General features: G+C 34.7%; 1 protein-coding gene across 2 annotated transcripts in view; it reads left to right on the forward strand.

The window, feature by feature from the left end:
- LOC143188757 (uncharacterized) overlaps positions 1-11,582 on the forward strand; it is a 122,488-nt gene extending 110,906 nt beyond the window's left edge. The window contains exons 7-9 of one of the 2 annotated variants that reach the window (XM_076393183.1): positions 4,963-5,177; positions 7,388-7,578; positions 8,880-11,582. In XM_076393183.1, coding sequence (XP_076249298.1) covers positions 4,963-5,177; positions 7,388-7,578; positions 8,880-9,046 — 573 coding nt within the window. In that variant the 3' untranslated portion in view covers positions 9,047-11,582. The remainder of the gene's footprint in view (positions 1-4,962; positions 5,178-7,387; positions 7,579-8,879) is intronic. The other variant, XM_076393184.1, reaches the window with a different exon arrangement.
- The last annotated feature ends 7,713 nt before the right edge of the window (positions 11,583-19,295 follow it).

Raw genomic sequence — 19,295 nt, forward strand, 5'->3', positions numbered from 1 at the left:
TACATACAATATATGTGTGCAAACATCATGCTCTTTTCTGTTGCCATAGTACTAATTGCTGCATGTAAAAAGTGTCTATTCTATTATTCCTATTCTACATATGAATACCTAACTATTTCTGGTAGATATGCTACTTTTAAAATACCATAAATAAATAATGGACGATATATTGTGATCGAAGTAAATATATCTAATTTTTGTAATCATTGTGATTAGATTTTACTTTCTTATCTGTAAGATATTATTCTATGATTAATATAAAATTGATGAGACAATCAGAAGTATATTCCAGTCATTAAAATACTATACAAAAAATACCATTGATTAAAATTTTTCTCCGTAGTACTAGTTAATGGTAATGATTCGTTATTCTTCTTTCCTTTATCTTTCCACATAAACTTTACCTTCATAAGTGCTTTTGTTATAGCAATTATATTATAATTAGATTAGCTTTTCGGTGGGTTACCGACTTAATTATCATAGAAAAGTAAAATTTCGTTTTTATTAAAAGATAATACGTACATATTATTTTTCTACAGATTTCCATTTATTTTATATCCTATTGTCCAACTAACCCATACTCCATAGACTGAGTTTATTACACCTCCATTGTATTTCTTGTATATTTAACTGTAATAAAAGTTTCGTTACTTCGGGCATTCCTAGTGTAAATTCATTTAGTATACTAGGTATATCATAAGTAAAAGACTTAAATCTTTCTTCATTTATTGTAAACGTAATTTGACTTTAAAAAAGTTAGTTTATCTCTTCCAAAATTATCCTATATAAGTACATATTTTACCAATATTATAGTAATCCTAATAATTTATAGGTTAATTTCTTTATTTAAGCATCATTTAAGCATAGTCCTGGGTCTCCGTTTTTCGATTAAACATGGTATTAATTCCGTTATTGCTTTTATAAATGTTCGGATGCTACAGTGGGATCAGTTGGCCTCATAATTTCTTAATGAGCACATAAATCTAGCATAAGTAGAATATGTGGAAATAACAATCTACATAGTTCTTTAATTCTTTCATAGAAGTGATAATTCAGAACCACGTCTTCAAAATAATTCCTTTTCTATAAGTCGAATTTTCACTTTCCTCCCTCGGTTTTTACACGACTAAAAATGCAAACGGAAAATTAAACTGCCTATTATAATAAACATAACTAGCAGAAAAAGATCTGCCGATCAGAATAACTGAAATCGGAAAGAGATCCAGAATCCAGAGTTTGCAAGAGAATCCTGGTTGTACTCATGACGCAATACCGTGATAGAGATAACGTTTTCCATAAAAGTTGGCTTCATCCAAGAAATTATCACGCGTAGAAATCCGAGCGACGCGCGGTTCCTGCGCAATGCTTTGATGCGTGATACGTGAAACGAAGCTAGGATTGATATAGGTACACAGAAAGGCTGCTGATAACCCTAAGGTCGCGCACCTCTCCCACTCTGATACGTTACGCGCACACATACTGACCACGTTCTACGCGTGTCGCGGAACTAATGGAAAAATCGAAATGTTCTCCGGCCAGGAATCGTCAACAAGCCTCGAACTGTTCGATTATGATTCAAGCACGGAAAGTGGCTAATAAGAATGCGGAAAGTGGTCGCAGATTTTTATGTTTGATTTTATAGTATATTATCGCAATTCTCTGTCAATCCTTATGTACATAGTTTATTTAAAACACGTGAAACATTTTACCTATATTTTAGTGATTTTAATATTTTTATTTGCAGTAAAGTGAATTGAAATGATCTTTTTATGAATATTGGAAGTTTCAGAAAATTGCATTGTTTTGACATTTCTTGCTTTATGCGATGATAAAAACTGAAATGATACCATGTTTTGCAATAATTCTTGTTAAACTCTATAGTAAATAAAAATATAGATGATACTTCGTATTATGTGAATGTAAACTCCTGAATTGAAGTAGGTATTAGGAACAGAATGTTTACAACTAGAAAATGGAGACAAATAAGACAAATGTTTATATGAAATACGTTCCAAATCATTTCAAAATGAAATATTTATCTATAGGTAGATAAATATTTATATCTTTAATATTTTTTCATTATCAACTTGTGATTATCCTTCTCATTGCTCAAAATTATTCGTGCTTATGACAAGATAAGATTGAATTGAAGAAACATGCCTTTTACTCTTAACAGCTCGTTGCTTATATCAAGTTGTGAGTTTATAGTGAGTAATGTCCGTATTCATTTATTTTTTCGATTGGATAATTCTTTAGTTATTTTTTACAATATAAGCTTACGTCTCAAAATTAGTAACGAGTTTATAAAAATTATACTTATTTGATATATAACGCCTATTTGTATTCCGTTTTTGTTTCATTGAAGAAGTGAGGAACAGAGTATAGAAGCAAATTTTGTTAATTCGGAATTATTTCATAAAATAGTAAGAAACCAAATATTATAAAATATTTGCCATATATATATAAAATAGTTCATCAGTATTGCATTTCTAACCCTCTGTCCTGTGATCATATTACGCTTTCTCCTATCTTATGCTTTAAATTTAATATGTGTACTGTATTATTTACAATCGTGTATTACTTTGTATAATTTGACGATTATATTGACTTATATTCACGATTACAGATTATATTTCATACACAAGTAAATCGTCAGCGATTAGTGTTAATTCACTTCAGAGTTCATCATTAGTTATATGTACATATACCTAGACGTACGATTTTCTTGAGAACAAAAATAACTGGTTGTAATCCGTCGACAATTAATCATATCGATCTGTATTAAATTTATCATTCTTCTCACAATTTTTCACAGAGAATAAACAACCTCTGCTTTTTGCAAAGTACTTACTCTGTCCCGTCTTATGTTATCGAGTGACAATGTTAATTGTTTTAGTTAAAGAATTAAACTTATCTCAGTTGTATTTAGCTTTAACAATTCTTATATATCGGTGACATTAATGTATGTATTTAAACGGTTATATAACAATTTCAATTTTTTGACTATAGAAACTGGCACGTATAAGAAGTTATATACACCTGCAAAATCGAATGTACTAATTTTTAAATTTATTCTAATCGTGTAAAATAACAATAACATAAAAGGGCAAAGCGGTTAAGTATGTACCATACATAATATGAAACCCCTGAAGCATTGTATATTATCATCAACAAACATAGTTTATTCAACATTTCATGTTCTCGTTCACCAACCTCTAACGTTCTCTTCAAAGACCGAGAGTTTTCAAATCAAAGCGAGTCGATAGGATTGTCAGTAATGTCGCGCCTCGATGATACCGAACGCGACCACGAATGAGCAATAAAAGTTGCAAGCGTGTACGCAACTGCGTTTCTTAAACGCACATCTTTGGTTACCCTCCCATAGTTTATTCACCTCAGATCGCAGGCGAATGCAAGAGCCACTTTTCAGAATGTTTTAAGCACAGTGAGCGTAGGCGTCAGTGTCGTCAGGGTTTACGCAGTGCATTATGTCGTTGGCACACCTAATCCTCCCCCTGTCCGCTCGAATACCACGTATACCCCTCGTTTCTGTCCACTTCCCCAAGGCAACGCGTTAGAACTCAGTTTCTACTTATCTACTTTGAAAATCCCTGGCGAAGAGGGCCGAGATAGAGGCGACACGTCGGGATAGAGGGGGAAAGCGAGACCGATAACCTCTCTGGCGACCTAAACCTAACCCATTAAGGAGAAGACCGGGGTTCGTGCACGGACGCGGCTATCTGCCGTGGCCACCTATATAATTGACGTCAACGCATACTGCTCGCCTTTCATAAAAACACCTCCCTACATCCGTTCTCCTCTCTCTTGACGATTTCATTCCTCCGTGCACACTGTAAGCACGACTCCTCCTCCCTGTACTCCTCCGCGGTGTGTCTGCTCGTCTTTCTTTCTCGATTTCGTTCCTCCCCTTTCGTTCGCGACGGCCTCTTCGCTCTCTTTCCTCGAATTAATTTCCTTGGCCGCGAGAGCTTACTCACGCCTCGGCATCCCTGCTCGCCACATCTGGCCGCCTCCAGCAATTCTATCTTTTTCTCTCTTTCTTTCCCTGTTCTTCTGGAACGTTTTTGTTAACCATTTTTTGAACCTTCATCGAGTACATCCTCGCAGCAGGTAGCTAGACAGAACGGTGGATAATCTTACAAAGAATCTACGTAGAGGGTCGCAAGTTCGATGAAGGATTGGTGTTCTGTTGATGTGTTCAGATGACACGTGATGATTCGGTGACCGTATTATTTTAGAATTCGTGGACTATTTAACGCGATGAAGTGCTTATCAGTGAAGAGTTTTGTAATTCTGTGACAAGTCATAGCGAATGTGACGAATCAGATTCTCAGATTGTGAGAAACATTGTCAGACTGTTTACATAGTGCAAAAACAGGAACAAACATTAATCATGAGGAAAAAGAATCTAAGAGTGGTTCACAAGCAGGTGTACGATCACGTGCAGGTTCAGCAGGTATGTTAGAAGTTCACGACCACGCGCTCAAACGTTGCGTCTGTTGTTTGCCATTGCTTTCTGGACAAACTTAACTCCGAGATCCACGTTAAACCAATTCTCGTTCGTTACTGGCGGAAATTGGGTCAGAATGCTTAAAAAATGTTGAGCGTGAGATAGTGACAAGGGGTAGAGGGGATCAAACCAACCAGCAGAAGCAACAAAATGTAATGATTATGGTCCATTTATCAAGCGATTCAGAAGTCATGCCCTGACTGAGACCTGCATCGATTTGCGAGCAAAACATTTACTGATTGATTTGTATGTTTGTTTGTTGCATGTATGTAAATTCATACGTATGGAAGTTATATGTATGTCAAATTTGTATACTTCTCTATCACTGGCTGGGATTATAAAGAGAACTTCAAAATCACTAGCAAAGTTCGATACTTTTATACCGGCAGTTTAATGGAAGGAATGAACTGAAGATTGTATGTTGCTTACAGCAAACGGATGTCCGGTCAAGTTTGGAGCATTTTTCGAGTACACCCGTAAAATCACTACCGGGTAAGAGGGAGGATACACCACCAGCATCGTTAACGTCTCTGGCGCCGTTGACCAGTTTGGCGAACTTACCCAACAGCACACTTTCCTCTACACCCTTATCACTCGCACCAACATCGAAACTACTCACACCAGCGGATAACAAGAGCCTCATGAGGTCAGTACGACGAATTAGTTCTGATAATCATGGTTAATTCTTATTACAATAATGGATGACAAGTAATATACATATAGGTTTTCCAATTTCTTGAATAGATGTTGAAATTAGAAGGTTTCATAACTGAACATGGAAAGATCTAATTGTTTAATAATAACTGTCATTAATTCAAAGATTTACATTGCATTAGAAAATGTCAATTTGTCAACATTGTTTACCTATATGTGTACTACGAATTATTTCTTACGAAATACATCCTTTATATTATGCTTATTAATTTTTTAAGACATGTAACGTGCTGTAAGTAATTAACTTATTTTATAACTCAATAAACTTTTAATTTTAAATGTAACAACTAAGAAGTATACATAGCAGGCTGGAAACATTCTCAAAATATCCACCTGTATAGAAACTAACTTTTGTTTATGTTGAGTATTAATTTTGAAATAAGCTAACTTCTAAACATAAAAACGTAAATACATGATGTGTGTCAGAGATTCAAGTAATTTCTATGTCAAACTAAAGCAAACAATTTTTATATAGCGTCTACATAATTTAAATACCGATCGAATGGAAATCAATATCATCTTTTCTAAAATAGTAACCCTATTTAAATGTAGTTAAAAACACTAAAGTTGGGTGTTTAGAAATGAATTAAACTAATTTATTATACCTATCAAAAGTTTGCTTCAATTCGTGGAGGTTTAACTATTCCAAAATTGCAAGCCATAGATAAGAAACATATAGATAAGCACATCACTCATTTCCAATAATGACATGTAACTAAAACATAACTGTTTTTATTAGTGATATAAAAAGAACGGTCCATTCAGTAAACGATGATATTATCTGTTTCAATCCTCCATTTTTGAGTTTTATCATTGTACTAAATGAGGAATATGTACTTTTTTAATGATAATGGTCTAACATTGATTTTTAATGGTTCAAAACTACCTAATGCACCCCTTGTGACTGGACAACACCCCATTTTTATTTGTTACTGTAGTTGGAATTTACCCTTACGGAACGACGATTCGTACTACATATATACGTTATCGAAAATATGATAAAAGAACTGAAAGAATATTCAAAGAATAGATATCAGAAATGTTTCCAGCATTTGAATGAACATTGGTAAACTATAGAATGAGACTGTTTTCAAGGAAATATAGTGTAGGATAGTAATACTAAACTTCTGGAAATTTTTTAAACTTAGATACTTATGTATATTTAGATTGTATTGTTTTGTGCTAATAATTTTGTGATTATGATAAAGTTTTAACCGGTTTTGTTATACATTTTCAGAAAAAAAATTGGAACTAGATAATGAATGGTCTTCAATCTTTGACAGAAACATTTACTTTGTCTGATATAACAACTATTTATTACATAAAGTAGAATTCAAATTATCTGTTATCAGAGGATGAAATGAATGTAGCACAAACATATGAATGAACAGTGAGACTGCAGTTAGAGCAAAAACAATTGACTACTCAAGTTATTCAGCAGCTATGTATTTCCATTATGCTATCTGTTTACTTAACATATGTGACATAGTACATTGTGTTCCTTATTTTTTTTATAGAAATTTAGAATTTATTATTTCTCAAATAAAAAAAAAGAATAAAATGCAAGTCATGGCTATCATTACACACTGTTCATGCATTAGAGTAAATTATAGATTGATTTCATTCCGACTGTAGTACATTTCATTTAAACTAGTTTCCAGTTTTTGTCTGAAAAGTCATCAGCGGAAACAGATAGTCATTAAACCACAAAACTTATCAAATTCTTCAGAAGAACATAAAATGTTAAATGTGCGTGTCAAATAGTTGAATTTTTACTAGACTTTAACGTAAAGTTTGTTCCCCATTTGGATTACCCGAATCAAGAGTAAAATTTCAAATGCAATCTTTTACCTCGCAGCTTTAAACTCAACGAGCATCCTTCCGCAGAGTACGTATCGACATTCGGTCGCAACAAAAAATATTATTTCCCCTCGTAATCAACGCTTGGCACGCTCATTCTAGCTGTGTGATCTCTCATTCACCAATTCGAAGTAGTCGCGATGAAGAAGCCGCAGATAAAGCGTCGCATAGCTGGTCAAAGATCACGGAACGAAACTGAGGGAGCCGGAGGCGGAACCGGGCGGAGCTAATCAATGCTATATGTACCTTATCGTTAACACGAATCTCGCTCGCGTTTTTCAGCCAGGCAACGATAGTCAGCTCGTCGGCAGTTAATGGTGTTGCCAGCGGTGGTGCACCCACGGCGATGTACAGACCGAACTTCAGCCAAGCGTTCCAACGTGCGGGACCGACGACAGTGCCGCCAACCTTATCAGCAGGACTCTACCCAACGCAAAGTTTCACATCGGGTCTACTGAGCAACGGTACACAAAGTAATATTACTTATTGGTGTTTTTATAAATTCGTTTCCATTGCATTCAATTTTATTTCTTTATTAATTGTGCATAAAATGATGAAAAAGTAAAACAGAATCATAATAAATAAAGGCTTTAGTGAATGGCATTTTTCAGCATTGGACATTAGTAATATAAACATTCTTTTTTTAAGGATTTGCAACTACAGTCCCTGGCTATTGGTATTAAGAACCACTTGAGTACTATTCAAAAATTGTCAAAATACCAATAACTTTGATGAAATTTCTGGAAAACTTTTGTTTAGAAATTAGGCGCACTTTTTAAAATAGTTGTAACCTTGTCAAAAAACATGCTTTCTTAATGATATTTGGCTTATTTAAAAAAATGGGTACACTTTCCGATACTATAAAACAAAGTTGCCGAAAACTGCTACCTTTAGACTCAAGCTCGTAACAAATTTTTATAAATTGAATAGCTTCCTGTTTAAGGCAAGATTTTATCCTTTGCTCACTGGCCAAAATAAAATCGGTCAAAGGAATAAAAAAGTAGAGAATTCAAGTTTTAATTTTCTTGTTGCAAAGGTTTTGAAGAGATTTAAATAAAGGTATAGGACGTTACAGATTTTTCCAAGTAGTACTTCAGTGGTCCTCATTTGATAGTCAGGGACTGCAGATTTACTGTACATTACAGTCTTGATATTATTCTCACCATTTAGTGTTTCTCGCTAGCTGTCATGTATATCTTGTCTTGTGTCCCTATTACACTATACTTACACTACAATTCTCAAATATGTCTGTATGTTGGTCGCAAGATTTAGTGAAATTAAAGTAATTAATATGTATATACATATGTACATAGTATCCATAGTTCCATTTTTCTTCAATTTAGTATGTAACTCATTACTTAATCCTAAATCCAGTTCTTTCTACTGCTTAATCTACATTCTATAGTACTGTTTATTAACTCTATTTAACACGTTAATATGGATAATAACTCTTATATCAAATTTGTTACATCGTTCGAAAATTTGTTGAAAGTTATATAATAATTTATTGACACATGATCTAGTAAGTAGTAAGTATTTATGTAATTGAACCAACTACATTTACCTGAATATTCATTAAAATAATTATTACTACACATTATTAAGCAATCAAATAGAATAGTAATTTTATTCATTTACAAATATTTCTCAACATACAGTTTCAATGCAAATTTCATTTAGTCAATGTGTCAATAGTTCAATAGCTCTCGCTTGAAATACTGCTTAAACCAATGATTGTAAAAAACGTTAGTCTTAACTTAAATCGCCTTTGCAGGGCCGACAGATCTGAGCATGAAAAACACGAAGCCACTTCTCAGTCACAAGTTGAATGCGACGGAAATGACTGCTGTGAGACAACTCATTACCGGATACAGAGAATCCGCCGCGTTTCTTCTAAGGTCTGCCGACGAATTGGAACAACTGTTGCTTCAACAACCATAGAGTTACATTTACTTAGTCAGTGGTCAACAGCTTGGCTCATAGACCTCATCGAGGAAAGAACAGACGCCGTGAACTGCGACTATACAACGGCAGATCTTCGAACTCGAAGACTTCAACGTCAGCATAATAACTCGCTTACCTTGCTTGCCGCCGAAATGATCAGCAGCTGGTAACGAGTTTCCGTTATCCGTCACTAAAAATTGCAGCATATTGGCTTGTGGAAATAGTGGATGCTGTAAGCCCATCGAAATCTTCTAGAAGATGCTAGAAAATGAAGTTTCCTACCACGCAAAGAAGTGCGTCGTCTTTTTTCTCCAGACTGCTACTCTGCTGGGAGAATCGCAAGAGATTTTACATTAACAGCTACCAGAACAGGTGGATCTTTCATAAAGAACAGAGTTCCACACGAAACGATCGCTAGAACTCGAAACTGTTAGGGCTAGGCTTAAGGAATCTATTCGAAACAGGGTGTATATAGAGAGGATTTACAAATATTTACTTAACTATCGATAAGCTTAACGGACGAGACACGAGGCGTGAGTGCGTGTGGCGTGCGTGTGAGACTGCGTGTGAGATTGCGTGTGATCAGAAGTTTCGACAAAGAGCATAGAGGAAAATTGTTCGTTGCTGGAAGACTAATAGCATTTTTAAGAGATCCTACGAATTTTTCTGATCTCAATGACCACGTGTAGGTATGCCCGAAGCAGCTGTTTTTCCTATCCAACTTTGTGGCAATTACATGTCATGATCGCTGCTTTTTTATCTAAAAACGCGATAGTGTATATACTGGTTGATTGTGAAGCGGGAGTCCCCATAACTGGGGAGTACAGTGTTGGAGATAGAGTGCCCTGAAAACGGTTGCAAAGAAGAGCACTACGGTTGCATATGTATATAGAGATGCGTACACAAACATAGATATGTGTATGTAAATAGGTCGCAGGACAAGATGAGTTTTCTGTTTGACTGGCAGCCTGCCAGCGAGAATGCGACGAGTTAATCGACGGATAATTAACACGTGCGTACATTGACCGAGCCATAATGATTCGGCTCAAAGTGCATAGTACTTGAATCGTGCAGGTTGGGTCGAAAAACGAGAATCAATATAGAAGAAAAATTTTGTTGAAGTGATCGGGAGGAAATTGTAAAATGAATCTTCGAAGGATTTTGTTGGAGAGTAGATAGAGACTCTATCAATACTTTAAGAGAATTAAATTCATGGAGAAGCATTGTAGCGACTGATCTTGTTAATACCTTTATTGATATAGTTATTAATGTAGAAGGTTGCAAGATTGCATACAGTGAGGCTTGTTATTTTGTTTTTTCGGTTCGTGTTTTTGTTTCAAATAATTAAGTTAAGTTATGAAAAATTTTAAAAAGTTCGATACAGATTAAGATGTTTCTTTCTATAATCAAATCTTTGTAATTTATAATATTCATTTTAAGTTGTTATTGCTATACAAAAATCTGTATTCTGTAATATAAGATGTGAGAGATATTTTCTAGACGTTTTAAACTATTGTTTTAGAATATTTGTGTTCATCATTCTACAGTAATATCTACTGAAACCAATTAAAAATTCAAAAATATGCGAGTCGTGGTTGCAAAGTGATTTGATAATTTGACTTTTGACTTTGGGTAAGAATAATCTGTACAGAGAATTGTGCTTCAAGAACATTTTTTACAAATCAATAAAATTTAACTTCTTGAGAAAATGGTTAGTTCAGTAATTTATATAAAAGTGTATAGAATACAGAAAAAATTTTAAATTTCTCATACCACCTTAAAACACTTAAATGACTTATTGAAGGTTTTCATGATCAACCATCTTCAGAGATAGTAAAGCGTCCTTCGAAATTCTCTTTACGAAAATCTCGGTATATTTACAAAATAAATTTTATAATGTTAACACTTTACCTTTTTCAATGAATTATTATAAAGCAAAACACGATTTTCAACCCAAGCTGCATACGTTTTATCGGGACCATCTTGTCACGATCGGACAATACGTTGAAAACCGTATTCGTGGTCTCCGGACGCATCACTGTGTTACCAAAGAATACTGATTCTTATTACATACGATAATATACATAGCGCTACGTATACACGCGTTTATTTCTTCCTCTCTTTCTGTAGTGATCTCTCCTTTTTCTTTTCTGCAGATAACGCTATTATTCACATCGGACCAACCAGTCATTTTAACTATAACAATAGAAAAAACACACGACAGAGGTGGTATTGCACTGACATTCTCCATCATAAATCGATATTCATCGATTTTAACTAATTACATCATAGTTCCAGCAATTGTCGCATCTATCACTGCTATTTAACACTATATCGTATCATTATCACTACTATCATTGCTTCTAATGAACCGAGAGGAAGAAGGAGTGTTCATCCCTTATTTCAACTAGTTTTTTCGCGCGTTAATTCTATTCTGTCGTTGTTTTTTGTACATAGTTTATACATGTCGTCGTATTACGATACGAATCACTACGATTCGAAATTTGTGACTAAACGAGTTTCTTTCAGAAGAGAAAAGAGTATATACATATAGAGTATTTAATATAATTCTTGTTACGGAATTTCAAAACTTTTTTCTAATTTTATAAAGAATAATTTCTCTCTAAAAGTCAATTATTTCCCAGAATGCATATCTGTTGTTTAGAAGTAAAAATGTTCTTCTTTAATTTCTTTGTTTTGTTGAATACGTAAGTTATAAAATATGAAAACAGAATTCGTTGACTCATAAATAATTGCATGGAATGAAAAATGTAACTGCTGACTTATAGCCATAGAATATTTGATTTCTTTTTAAAGAATGCAAGGCAGTAATATTTCTAAAAAATGTGATAATAAAAATATACCTCTTAGTATATATTAGTATAATATATTTCAGACAATATTCTGATTTTTGAAAATTATATCTGCCAAAACATGACTAATATTTTATGAGAAGTTGTTTTTTGTGAAGTTAAAGAAAGATTTTGATATTCCACAGAGACAATTATTATATAAAACACTCTCTATGTAGTCTATTATAATTATTATTATATATATATGTATATGTATATATATATATCGCATCGTATTGTAAAATATGTTCACGTGAATGATCGATGACCGAGGCCAGCACGATTCAGAGAAACATTCCACCAATAAGAGGGAAAGGACGAGTTAGAAAAAATAAAGGTTGAGACACACAGCTTGTCCAACCATTGCAGAAATACTTTACCCAGCCCTTTATATGGAGTCGTACTCCTTATTTTTCTTTTCCATTTCGTGTCCATTTCAATATGGTATTGAGTCGCGTATACGACGAATAACGTGCTTGTCGCTTGATCACGTGCTCATGAAAATATCTCTAATAAGAAGCATAATACTAATGTTTAAGTTCGATTGCATGAAGATGCGAATCGTCTCGAATATTGTTTAATCCTTTCATTGCTTTTGTGCAATATACAAGTTTAGCGTGCAGACTGTGCATTGTATAGGCATTCTGTGAGTATAATTAATACAGCGCTGTCCAAGGGATGGTTCATATGGGGTTTCCTACTTTTTTCCCCATCATCAGTGAGATCACACGACCCTGTCAAAGTCACCACGATGTATGGTGATTTTCTCGCTAAAGGACTCAGAGGCAGTGCCGCTGCTTAAGCACTGCAGCAAGACCACCGTGTCCATGTGATGTATTGATAGATCGCCATGACATAAGAGGCCAATATCGTTTCTTTATTTTCAGCGGGTTGATGGCGGTTATTTGTAAATGCAGCGGAAATAGTTACATAATTGTGAACTGAAAACAAAAGTGCCAAAGTGAAAATACAGAAAAAATGGAAATAAATCGTTACACTGTTTACGCTACTTATGCTCGTTTATCCACGCTCATCAGTGACGATTAGAAAGGTGAGACCTAATCGTTAGGTAACAGTTTGGTTTGAGGCTGACTCAGTTGATGACAAATCGATCATGCCTAAAATATTCCAGGAAAATGTCCCTTCAATCAACGTACAGCTACCTTCATCGCCTATTGATCCGATCTTCTTCAGCCATTCAACAAATCCGCAATTGTGCATGGATATGTTTGGTGGGTCTACAATCGACTTACCATACAAATATTGAGTCATCGAGTGACCATGTCACTTAACTCTAGACAAGGTGTAATGGCTAGGCGCAAGGAACCTATTCAAAGTAGCGGTCGACGCAATGTTTATCTTTACAAGCGTCCGCTTGATCTCAGATGCTATGTACTTATACCGAATGGTATCATTGGCAATCAAAATTAGTTTAAACTGCATGTACGATGACTACAATTAAGGTAGTCCAGACACGCTAGATGAGGTGATGCATAATTCATATTTCACATTCCTTAAACTTTTGATGACGTAATCGCAGTACAATGTTAAAACCACGATAACTTTCTTCTCAGCCGATTTAAATTTCTTCAGATCTTTTAATACACAATCGGGCTTCCTCTCAATATTTCTTTTCCAGTTATCTAGTTCATGGTATAGACTTGAACATGTAAGCTCTGCAACCTTCTCTAGATTGGCTATTTCCTTTGTCAACTTCTGGATCTTTGTGGCTCGAAAGCCTGGGTTTGGAATGATAATCTGCGATATGTTGCTGTAAGTTGATGAGTCATCATCATCGGTATCCATTTCACTTAACACGCCATGAGTCTAATGCTGCAGTGCTCATGCTTAATCAGTCCGTCTTATCCAGATTGTTCTGCTTAACATCCAGTGTCACCGTATTCTCTACATAAGCAACGCAGTCATCCAAATCAACAGACTCTTGATAGAACTAATGTTATTCATCTAGATATCCCTCCATTAATGGGATTGATATAACCATTAGCATAATCAGAGATCATCGGGGATTATAGATCCACTCATCGCTAAAAACTCTGAGTTATCCAAATCTGATGTAAAGCTCGACATTTCGAGCTTTCCTCGCTCGCCTAAACAAGCCGGTTCGGATGTTGTCACGTCCCGTATAAGTTGAATAAAACTCAACAACGTTTAGAGTGTCATTTTGACCATAGTTAAAAACGGTATTTCATGTGAAGTTCTAAGTATCAGGAACATAATCAAGTCCTTGACATAAACCGACCAGATTTATTTCTTTGCTTAATGACAGTGATAGTTGACCTTACGCGCACGTAGACAAAAGTCTTGTGGCATGGCATAAACATGCCGGTTGAGCTGCTGACTAGATCGCATGTAGACGGGTTCTTCAGTCACGATCATGTCAAATGATTTAACCGACCAGGCCATAAAGCCGTTCACACACTCCTCCCCCAGGCTTCACCCGTATTGCAGATTCATTGATTCTAGTATGAACTTTCTCGAAAAAAGTCTTGTTCAAACAGAATCTATCACCGTCGTTGATGGAATCGGGGGTTATACTCCCATCTTCAAGATGAGTGCGTTGGTCTAATGTTAATGTAGGGTCATGTATTTATTCAACCAGATTTGCGGTTGGTTTTCCAAGTAATATAATCTCCAATGGCCAAAGGTCACAGCATCTCAGACAAAACCCAATCACGTGTATCTGATAACCCTATTAACGGAGATCTTTAATGCCGGCTTGGCTAGCAATACGCGGTCTTATATCAACCCTTCCAAAATCTTCTAAAGCATTGGACCAGGCTGAGGTGGTTAGTTGACAATGTCTACCATTTTCATCGCGAAACTTACTCAGACTTCGGAAGTACGAATCAATGGCTGGTAGTGTAGCATGCACCTTGTCGCTGACATAAGGTAACAACTAGATTTCATCGTAATCAGCCTTACTACGCTCAGATTTAATCAAGGCATAACAGATGTATAACATACTAGTAACACGCGTGATTTACAATGGTCGAAAACCGTTTACTGCTAATGGCAAGAATGACTCGTTAATAACGACAAACTTGCGTTCACCTCGCAATTCTATTAGCCCATAAAGATCTTCAATGTCCAATTGAGGGTTATGGCTGTAGGAAAGGCGGAGCTACGTGTCTTTGGTTTAGACTTAGTATCGAATTTCGTCTTCGGCTTCTTTTTTTTTTGTCATGTTTAACATCTGGTAACATAGAAATAGATCTAGACTTTTCTACAAAAACCTTCGACACTTTTCTTTTACTCATTGTTGCCTTTCAGATGATTCACCAGTATAACAAAATTATTTTGAATAGCAGCACTGGTTTTAAATCCTCTAGCGAGATTATCACCTTATAGTGTCTTTACTGTTAAGGAAGCTCAATGCTAGGTATGATGTACGGTTATTTATTACGTACGTAGCAATTCAGAAGACGTTATTGAGTCTGACTGGCTCCGCGGAGAAACACTTAAGCCTCGTCTAACCAATACCGGGCAATTTTTGACTTGTCGTCCGCTTGGCGATGTACGTGTTCCAAACAGTCGGTTTTCCGAGGGTTAAAGACGCACACACGAATTTTCCTAATTGGCCAAATTGATTACATTTATTGCTACTACTTTTAGCGAGACGAGCACACCTTTTACTCCTGTGCCGTCCCGCTGACATCTTCTGTACTTTGAGTACGGTTAAAGAAATAGTTGCAAGGTGAAGTAGACGAGTGAGGGAGGCTTCATTGCTGGACAGGATTGGATTAACATTACTACGTTAATTTATTACTATACAATTCTGTTACCATAGTAGAGAATACTAGTAGAGTAGAGTATAGTATAGAATTTATTACTATAGTAATTTTATTACTATAAAAGACTTTCACACATGGTAATTATTATTTTTCACTTAAATTTTATTTATATTCAGATACAAATCGCATAAGGAAAACAACTATTATTGTGTTATCGGCAATTTAAGGGAATAAAGAATATTATTTACAGATAGAATCATAGAAAAACACTAATTTATTATTCGCAATCAGTAAACAAAACTTGAGGCTGTTATTAAATCTATAAAAATGGTCTATAAAAAAACCACATATTCATGATTTACGAATCTTCTCGATTGATTTAGTTTCAAATCGATTTTGTAAAAATTTACTAATAAGAAATACATTGCATTATTTATATTAAAAGCGTAACTGTTTTTTGTTAATTTCTAATTCTATAATATAAATCGATACTGTCCAAACTTTACACGCGAGTAAAATAGTCTTCCCTCACTTCGTCTCCCGTAGCTTATCATGGATATCTCCTTGTGTGTGCCCCATACAACCATATGATAACCACAAATAATATACAGCAACTACTGCCTTGGAAATTGACCGATGCTTGGGACCGTATCTGGCCAATTTTAAAAGACGATCTAGGAAATTGCTAGTACTTTTTCTCGATTGAATGGACGTGAGATAGACACCCAACAAGAGATAACGGGGCCTCACACTAGTTTTTCGATATAAACATCTTTGTCTGTGAAGTAATGGATTTTGGGTACACTTGTTTGTAAGTATATTTAGATATATAACGCTGTAGAGTTATTTCACGAAGTCAGTTACAAGGACTACAGTACAATTTTCCAAAGTTGGGCCCTGTTTAACCTATTTTGAGTCTGAATTAAATGAAACCGAGTTATTCGCCATTTTTTCCGTACGACATGAGTTTCTCTAAATTGTCGATATGATTTAACACTCTTGTCAACCACTATTGAGATAGTGTTAGATGACCCCGCTGAGAAGCAAAGGCGACAGACATCAAACAAAGACAGAGAATAAGTAAGGACCTGTGAGAACCTACGACTATGTATTCGTAGATAATTGGTTACGTCCCAATGAGTGGGAAAAGCACCATTCACGAGCTATAGAGAAGCGACAAAATCGTAAGTTAGAGGACCAGGTCTCCAGGGCTTAACTCTAGAAAATCGAACTATAGTGAGCACAGCTACGATCAGTTTCAAAGACATCACTGTAGTTTGTAGAACAAAACAAAACGGCTTAAGAGGACTCACTCATGGACAGCACAAATAGACATAGATAGCTATTATTAGTATTTGATAAAGTATTCAGTACTTTCAATTCAAGGCTTCTGCTGTACTGATGACTTACAAATACAAGTTAAAATTTTCAAAATTTTTCACAAGTTTCTAAAACGATGTTCAAGGCGATTCAAAGTGTTTCAAAAAATTGTTCCCAAGCATTTCGTTCATGAAATCTAGAATGTCATGGATGCTATAGTTAGGCTATTTAATTGATTGAATCTCATGAATCAATCTAGTGCAATAGTTTTCTCTAGCCTTTACATTCTTTCGTCTTATCTTTTTTCATCGTTATATGCATAAAATAGACCTTGCTTCGCGTCATCCATTAAACGCCTTCTTTCATTCCAAAGTCTCCTGCTTGCAAATGAAATAATCGCTAGGATCTCTTTGCATCTTTCAGAGACTATATAGTTCTATTTTATTAGATGTATTAATTTCTGAAACTTGTACATTTATTTCCGTGTAAAATGGAACCGCGTGCATCTACACGAACAGGTTACGAGAATTCTGTTTTCTATCAAGGTTGCCTGAAACCAGTTGTGCCCTCTAATTTTGAGTTGGATTGTATCAAATAAAATGTCTAGTCAAATTTGGAAATAGAATTTTCTATGAACTGTTCTATGTGGAATGAAACTGAGTATTACTTGCCACTGATTTAAGACATGGTTGAATATTTTGCTTTAATAGTACTTAGATGAATATGTACGCAAAGTGACAAGAAGTTATTCATAAATCGAATTGAATTTTATGCAATATAAATTAAGTTCCATAGTGACTGAAACATTCATAATCATTTATTACAATTGTCTTTATTTGATGACTAATTTAACAAATAGTGCTTCTAAGATCAAGTTGAGTGTTTGAAAATTATAAGACATGTTGAAATACAAAAATTATGTATACGTAAATCCAATACGAATCAGTATGAGTATAATGTTTATAAATGAGTATTTAGATATACTTTTTTTCATTAAAATGATGTCGAAATTTACATAGTGTGTTATAATTATAAGAATGTTTAAATTCATTTCGTACCTACTTCAGGAGTACTTTATAAATCTTAGATACATGATTACAAGAAAAGATTTTCATATCGAATCATGTCTAAATTATTACGAATCTCTTGCATAACTTCTATTTCAGTGTGATTGAAAATTCTAATGCTCAGGCGACAATAGAAGCGCGAATTTTTAATGCTTCAACGTGCTTTTTAAAATTGCATTTTAAAGTTTCATTTTTCTCTAATACCATTTACAAATTTCAATTTATTATATGATATGTACGTCGAGCATGCGTAGAAGCCTCTAATTTCATTCTAGTAAAATGTTGCGTTGCAACAAATTGAATAAGTTCGCGATCGGTCGAATAACTCTGCAATTCTACACGATGATGATCATTGAATGGGAAACTAACATCCATGAGAACTTTTTTAGGATGGATCAAAACGACGACTCTACAGTTAAACCGTTCTTACAAGCATCGATACCACGATACGCCTGATGATAGATCGAAAGGAAAAGGGAAAGATGAGGAAGGTGAAACGAAACTCCGAAGGCTGGACATGCACATAAAGACAGACTTGTATTTCATTTTTCATTTTCGTACATAACATCACGTGCATACTATACGTACACACATACATATATATAAATATATTTATACATTTTTCCGTTCGATCGTCTACGAACGCGTGGAGACTTCTTTAAGGAAACGTGTCCGAATTTTGTTTGTCTATAAACGGGACGCAGTTCTAATACTGTTCAATGTAATCGCGAATTGATGTATATTGAATTAAAGATATAAATCTATATAAGAAAGAAACAAAACGAAAAGAATATGTATTTGTTCCTGAGAAAGAAATAATAAGAGTAGCACTACCGTAATATTAAATATTGATAGTAACGATAAAGATAATTTGATGGTACATACTTTCTTATAAGTAACCTTATACATTACTACAATTATATTGTAGAGTTGGTACGGTCTTTGACGATGCCTTGCCTGTAAATGTAACGTTAAACGAACAAAAAAATCTTATTACCTTGTAAATGTTTTACCAAATATAATCAATTATTCAACTTATAAATGATGACTTCCTTTTTATCTTTACTTCAACTTTCTTTCGTTCAAGTATTTATTTGTCTATTTCCTGTGAAGGTGTATGTTTTTTACCAAAAATTAGTAGCTAATGTGAAACAACCTTGTACTCTCTTCCTTAACCCTTTCTTTCCTCGTATAAGCATAGAGTTACATAAAATCCAAGTCTAATGCTAAGAAATAACCATGCATGCACGAAGAT

The sequence above is a fragment of the Calliopsis andreniformis genome, chromosome 3, assembly GCF_051401765.1.
Source record: "Calliopsis andreniformis isolate RMS-2024a chromosome 3, iyCalAndr_principal, whole genome shotgun sequence".
In the NCBI taxonomy this organism is placed as follows: Eukaryota; Metazoa; Arthropoda; class Insecta; order Hymenoptera; family Andrenidae; genus Calliopsis; species Calliopsis andreniformis.